Here is a 7,119-nt window from a genome sequence, read left to right on the forward strand (position 1 = left end):
CCTCCCCGTGTGGACCCCAGCTGCATCTTGCACGGCACTCAGCTCAGAAGTGACGAGGAAGGTGAACGTTGGGATGTGAGTTTCCATGGCGGTCTGGAGGCTGAGCGCCTGTCTCCTGGCACGTGGGCAGCCGGGCCGGAGGGGAACTCTACCCACAGGGCACCTCTCCTGGAGCCCCTGCTGCTGCCATTTGAGTGCCGTCTCCCCGGGACATGGCAGCCCTACCGGGAGCATGTCTCCTGGCTGACGCCCAGCTGCAGCGCCCGGCCTCCGCCCTACCTCTGTGGGGGCTTCACAAGAATAGATCCTGTCCAGGTCCACTCCTTAATCCAGGCTGTGAAATAACCATCTGGGCACAAGCCTGTGACCATCACAGCCGCTGACTCGTTCCGAGTGCTTGCTGTGTCCATCTGGTGCCAGCCCACGGGCTCCACGGGTGTTAACGCATTTAATTCCCAGAAGCCTTGGGAAGTAGGTGCTGAAGGCGCCCATTTCATAGATGAGAAAACTGAGGCACAGAAGTGAGTTGGGATTAAACCCAGGCAGGTGTGTCTGAACCCTGAGTGGACAGCACCCACCGCCACCTGTGAGGACAGAGGCTGGCCGCACCCCACGGACTGGCAGAAGCCAGGCTCCACCCTGAAAACACGATGCTGTGTGTCCCGAGCCGGCCAGCGGGGGCCCGTTCTGCCCAGGTCTCTGGCCGCCACCTTTGCTCTCTCTTGCAGGTGTCCACCCCGCAGGGTTCCTGACCCACCTCAGAAGGCAACACCCACCAGACTCCGGTAGGGCCGGACTCCGCAGACCTGCTTCGGCAATGGGTGGGTTGTGAGCGTGGTCAGGCCTGCTGGCCAGCATTCAGCTTCCCGCTGCCCCGTGCCTGGCCCACCCGGCCCATTCCTGTTCTTTTCTCCCCTGTGCTCGCCGCCGTCCGCTGCCGTCGCTCAGGTAACGAGGAGCTGTGGGCCCAGCCAGCCTTGGAGATGCCGAAGAGACGGGACATCCTTGCGATCTTCCTCATCGTGCTGCCTTGGACGCTGCTGGTCACCGTGTGGCACCAGAGCACCATCGCGCCCCTGCTCGCCGCACACAAGGGTGAGCCCCCACCCGGCCCCACCTGCCGGGCTTTGCTGACGGGGTGACCACAGCCAGGGCTTCTGGAGTCCTGACTCTCACCCGCTCGGTAGCTGGGGAACCGAGGACGAGCCAGGCTGATGACCGTACCCTCGTGGGTGGGGTGGGGGGGGTCTCGGCCCGTTTGGGGCTCTGATGATGCCACACATACAGGCACAGACTCACGGGGCAACTCTGCACCTGTTCCCAGGACGTGCACCCCGGGAGGGCTCAGGGGTGGGTGGCCAGGATTCCCGGCCTGCGTTGTTTAAAACCTTTCAGGGCGAGTGTGTTGTTCGCTCCTCTTTTCCTGGCCAGGAAGCCCTGATCCAGTGCCAACTGCTGAAAATAGGCTGGACAGAGGCAAGTCCCCCGGAGCCGGGTTAGAACTGGCTTCGTCTGGCTCCCAGCCCAGAGCTTTTCCCTCTCACACCAGGGCCCCCTATGCCCCAAACCCGTACACGTGCGCATCCCCCCGCGCCTGCCCCTCACGGCCAGTCTCCAGTCCCACACTCCCCCGCTCTCTGTTCGAGCCCTTCTCCCATGGGAGCCCGGGGAGCCTGATGAAACACAGAGGTGCCCAGGCACGTCCCAGGGAGAAAGCTGACAGGACTGGGGTGGGTGGGGGGATGCTGGGAATCAGTGATTTGGGTGCAGGCAGGGCCAAGAGCCACAGTCTGAAGCTGGGCTGCTCCACAGTTACACATTGGGGCCTGCTCAGCCCCGGTGGGTCCTGAGGCTTCTGTGAGGAAGGGCCAGGCTGAAGATGGCTAAATGCCCACTGCCTGCTGGGGTACCTGGAGCTGTCCTCCTCCCAATCCAGCACCTCTCCTTGGTGCTTACTTTTTTTTTTGTGGCCATGCTGCTGGGCCTGTGGGATCTTAGTTCCCCGACCAGGGATTGAACCCGGGGCCTGGCGGTGAAGTGCGAGCCCTAACCCCTGGACCGCCAGGGAAGCCCCTGGCGCTTATCATTTTAGAGTTGTCACCCAACAGCACATCACTACATTTACCACATGTAAAGGGACATAATACCACGTGGCTTCCGTTCCCGGCAGGGCTCTGGGGTCAGAGACGCCAGGCTGCTTCGCTCAGCACTGCCCTTCCTGCCTGAGGACAGGGAACTGGCATCCGCTCTCCCCAGAGCAGCCAAGACAGAACGAAGGCAGCAGCAAAGGAAGTTAGGGAGGCCTTAGGACCCAAAGGCGGCAGAAGCCCTGACCCAGCCCTTTTGTAGGCATGGAGAATGTACCAGGGCACAGACCTGCCGGCTGGGGGGGGGGGGGGGGGTGGTTTGAGCGGCAGAAAGGGACAGGGAGGGAGAGGGACTCTCAGTGTCCTTCCCGGGCCTTGGTTTCCAAAACTTTACTCACGGCAGGACAAACTAAACTTTACTTATACCCTGGTCAGAAGCTGCTCTCCTCAAGCTTGTTGTCTTTCACAGTCTGACCCAAAACTCCTCCTGCAAGTGCCCTTGGCTACCTGCATCTGCGCTAGTCTCCCGACCCTGCACCCACGGCCCAGGCGCAGGCTCCCACTACCACTGTGTGTCTCGTCGTGGGTGTCTGGTTGGCCTTTGGGAGCTCCCTGAGAGGCGGGAGCACGTGTGTCCCCGCCCCTCGGCGCCCAGCGTCCAACCCCACGCCAGCACCCGGGCTAACAAGAACCCTGGGAAGGAGGGAGGGGGCGGCAGCTGGCTGGACCCCACTTCGCCCCCTGCAGGTAACCACTCACGCCATCCTTTCCATAGTTGCAAGAAGCCATGAGGAACAGGGCTGCTTACCGGGGATGGTGAGCCTCGAGGCAGAGTTACGAGCCCTTTAACCCACATGCAACTCGATAAAGGAGATGCAGGTATTGGCTCCATTTTGCAGTTTCTAAAACTGAGGCACCAGAAGCCAAGCACCCTGCTCACGGCCGTATGCTTAGTACAGAGTGGCGCAGGGTCTGAGCCCAGGCACTCAGATCCCTAGGTCTGTCCTCTGACGCGTGCCACCTCCTGCTGAGATGGTGTGAGAGCAGTGAGGGGCCCACAGTCTTTCAAACAGGAAGACACACCTCAGAGAGAAGGGACTCTTTAAGAACAAGCATACCCGTGGGGGCTTCCCTGGTGGCGCAGTGGTTACGAATCCGCCTGCCAATACAGGGGACACGGGTTCGAGCCCTGGTCCGGGAAGATCCCACATGCCGCGGAGCAACTAAGCCCGTGTGCCAAAACGACTGAGCCTGTGCTCTAGAGCCCGCGAGCCACACCACTGAGCCCGCGTGCCACAATTAGTGAAGCCTGAGCACCCTAGAGCCCATGCTATGCAACAAGAGAAGCCACCACAATGAGAAGCCCACGCACCACAATGAAGGGTAGCCCCCGCTCACTGCAACTAGAGAAAGCCTGCACCCAGCAACAAAGACCCAACGCAGCCTAAATAAATAATTTTTTAAAGTAAGTAAACATTTTTTTAAAAAGATATGAATCAACACCATTTAAAAAAGAAAGAATACCCATAGGCTGATTTCCCCTCATGAGAGGACTGCTGGCTTTGCCCATGGGGAGAATGTCCAGGATGCAAGAGAGAGCTTGGTCATTAGAGCCGCCCCAGCGGGCACAGGGTGCCTTCCGGAGAGAGGGGCTCTCATCCCTGTGAGTGTATCACAGAGGCCAGGCCTCTGCCAGGTTTCACACACGCCTCTCCTGGGGTCCTTGGGGACACATGGGCACACACGGCTGGGCGTGGGGCAGGTAGGGTTCCAGGTGGCTGAAAGAGTGTGACCGGAAAGTGCAGATTAGGAGACAGACACCAAACACCAGAAGAGCTGAGATGGGTCTCCACCCTCTGCCCCTTTGCACAAATGTGAGAATAAAGTCAGCAACGACAGGCACAGGGTTCAGAATTATCTTGCCAGCTATGGGCAACACCCTAGAAGAAAATGCAGTAGTTAAGTATCAGATACTCTGCACCAAGATTCAGAAGCTGGATTAAGTAAGCCCCGCTTGACTCCAGGGTTTGTGAAAAATCGGGGCGAGGTAACCGCAGACTCCCGGTTCCACGGTTTGTTGTAGCCACGACAGCACCAACACTGCCCTCCGGCATGGGAGGCAGTGCCTGGGGCTCTGCAGCCCCAGCCTGTGCGAGGCAGTGCAGTCAGCTCTGGCCAGGTGAGAAGAGTATAGGGTGGTGAGGAGAGGACACTTTGTCACATAAAACCCGAACCGCGGATGCAATCTTGGAATTTGGCCAGCTGCCCTCAAATAGCTACAGAGCTGTCAAATGCGAGAAGGAGGGAGAGGTTATTTCTGTGTCATCTCGGGAGTCAGAACTAGCAAAACCCAGGGGAGGATGTCAGGCAAGCAGCCTTGACCGCCAGCTTCAGCCCACAGGGCCCCAGGCAGGGATGCGCTGACGTTCCCGCGGGTGGAGCAGAGGAGAGCTGCATGGGGCGGGGGGGGGCCGAGGTACCTGCAGCGGAGCTGCCCACACCGCCCCCCCTCCAACCCGCAGATGACGGCAGCGATCCCCGACGCGAGGCGCCACCCGGCGTGGACCCCAGGGAGTACTGCATGTCCGACCGCGACATCGTGGAGGTGGTGCGCACCGAGTACGTGTACACGCGGCCCCCGCCCTGGTCCGACACGCTGCCCACCATCCACGTGGTGACGCCCACCTACAGCCGTCCGGTACAGAAGGCTGAGCTGACGCGTTTGGCCAACACACTGCTGCACGTGCCCAACCTGCACTGGCTGGTGGTGGAGGATGCACCGCGCCGCACGCCGCTGACCGCGCGCCTCCTGCGCGACACCGGCCTCAACTACACGCACCTGCACGTGGAGACGCCGCGCAACTACAAGCTGCGCGGGGACGCGCGCGACCCGCGCATCCCGCGGGGCACCATGCAGCGCAACCTGGCCCTGCGCTGGCTGCGTGAGACCTTCCCGCGCAACTCCAGCCAGCCCGGCGTCGTGTACTTCGCGGACGACGACAACACCTACAGCTTGGAGGTTTTCGAGGAGGTGCGCGCTTCGTGGACGTATATGGGGCCCGGGGAGGGTGCGGACCCGACGCGGCCTTCAGCCCCGGCTGGCGAAGGGGGAGGAGATTGGCCTCGGCCGCAGCCCTGGCTTCCGGGCACTGTCTGCACGAGGGCTTCCAGTGGAGGGACAGGGAAAGGGGGTTCCCTGTCGACTCTCTGAGTGTCCTCCGGGTCTGGGAGTCACGACAGTGGGTGGGGGGGGGAAGGAGTCATTTCAGACTCTAAATTGGGGAGACAGAAGTTTTGCAGCAAAGGACAAAGAGGGCAGGTCACGTGACAAGGCGAGTATCAGCTGGTTGGAGGGGTGGCCTTGCCCTCGGCCCAGGCGTGCTCCTCGGCGGATGCCCACCCCGAGCAGCCCGGGTGCCCCGACTCCCATCCCTGACCAGGCGTCCTGACCCTTCTCCTTCTGTAGATGCGCAGCACCAGGCGGGTGTCCGTGTGGCCCGTAGCCTTCGTCGGCGGCCTTCGGTACGAGGCCCCGAGGGTCAATGGGGCCGGGAAGGTGGTCGGCTGGAAGACTGTGTTCGACCCCCACCGGCCGTTTGCAATAGACATGGCGGGGTTTGCGGTCAACCTGCGGCTCATTCTGCAGCGAAGCCAGGCCTACTTCAAGCTCCGCGGCGTGAAGGGAGGCTACCAAGAAAGCAGCCTCCTGCGAGAACTTGTCACCCTCGGTGACCTGGAGCCCAAGGCGGCCAACTGCACCAAGGTAAGACCCTCAGCAGAGCTGACAGCTGCGATGCAAGCTTTCTCCAGCCCGCAGAGCCCTCCCTCTAGATCAGGGAGAAGGAAGTAGGGCCCCAGACAGCCTGCAAAGGAGAACCAGCTTCCCAAGACAGCAGCTTATCGCCCTTCAGGAGCCACGGTAATGGCAGGTGGGGGAGCAGGGAGGGGCGACTGGCGAGGCAGAGCCCAGGACTGAACCCCTCCCTCACCTCGAAGCAGCTGGGCTCCACGACTCTCCTGCCAGACACACCTCCATGTGTGCACACACATGCACAGACATGGGCACACATATACATGTGCACGCATGCATGGAACATACATGGGTGTGCTATGCACAACACACACATACATGTCCATGCACATGTACACACACACACACACGCGCTGCTTCAAGTTTGGACTTCTCCAGCCAGGGCCTGGGCTGTCACTTAGCTGAGCTGAAGGCCCCAGAACTCTCTCCCTCTGGACCCATCAAGAAATGCAGGGGAGGATGAGAAGCAAGAGGAAACCTTGAGACCTGTTTGTCTCTTTTCTGTAGCTGTAGACTTTCTGTTTCCAACAGATATTTTGAATGCAGCCTATGTACAAAAGGCAAGAATGAGGGAGTAGTTAGAAATAAAGAACAATGGAGAAAATCTTGCTGGAACAAGGGCAGAAGGAGAGGGGGCAAGGGTGGGAGGGCGAGGTCAGGGGCCTGCCCCATGTGGTCTCACGTCTCTGAACACACAGATCCTGGTCTGGCACACACGGACTGAGAAGCCGGTGCTGGTGAACGAGGGGAAAAAAGGCTTCACTGACCCCATGGTGGAGATCTGAGCCCCAGGACACAGGTAGGGGGATGCAGGCAGGTGACGCACTGGGCGGGCCACCCAAGCTTGGATGCAGAGTAGATCTGCCAAGACTTTTCCTCTTAGTCTTTAACCGTGAAGGTCAGAGCAAATGCCCCGTGGAGTCTCAGGAGGCATAGCTGAAGTCGACAGGCGCCAGCCTCCCCCCGTGGCTGGTGGTTCTACCACCAGCTGCTTGGAAGGCCTCACCTTCCAGGCACCGCCTGGTGACAGCTCCCTGTCATCACCACTGTTATCCTGGCCACCAGCCGGTCCCCTTATGAGGCGCTGCTGTGTGGACCCGCCCAGGCTCTGTCTCCTGCAGGTTCCTCCTCCGTCCTGGTGAAAACGTGGACCGAGGAGCCTGGCCTGACTCCCAAGCTACCACTTTCCTCGGTTTGACTTTTCTTTCTGTAGGCCTCAGT

General features: G+C 60.5%; 1 protein-coding gene across 1 annotated transcript; it reads left to right on the forward strand.

Moving 5' to 3' along the window:
* The first annotated feature begins 983 nt into the window (after positions 1 to 983).
* Positions 984 to 6,683, forward strand: B3GAT1 (beta-1,3-glucuronyltransferase 1). The gene is made up of 4 exons (XM_065882056.1): positions 984 to 1,095; positions 4,610 to 5,118; positions 5,554 to 5,850; positions 6,597 to 6,683. Exons 1-4 carry the CDS (start codon positions 984 to 986, stop codon positions 6,681 to 6,683), a joined length of 1,005 nt encoding a protein of 334 aa, XP_065738128.1.
* Positions 6,684 to 7,119: the final 436 nt, after the last annotated feature.

The sequence above is a fragment of the Phocoena phocoena genome, chromosome 8 (assembly GCF_963924675.1).
Source record: "Phocoena phocoena chromosome 8, mPhoPho1.1, whole genome shotgun sequence".
NCBI lineage: Eukaryota > Metazoa > Chordata > Mammalia > Artiodactyla > Phocoenidae > Phocoena > Phocoena phocoena.

What these genes read in the sequence shown, in the direction of transcription:
- B3GAT1 (XM_065882056.1), top strand. Translation starts at nt 984, where the DNA reads ATGCCGAAGAGACGGGACATCCTTGCGATCTTCCTCATCGTGCTGCCT. An exon ending in CCTGCTCGCCGCACACAAGG is followed by an intron (nt 1,096 to 4,609) that starts GTGAGCCCCCAC and finishes TCCAACCCGCAG; the next exon opens with ATGACGGCAGCGATCCCCGA. An exon ending in AGGCGGCCAACTGCACCAAG is followed by an intron (nt 5,851 to 6,596) that starts GTAAGACCCTCA and finishes CTGAACACACAG; the next exon opens with ATCCTGGTCTGGCACACACG.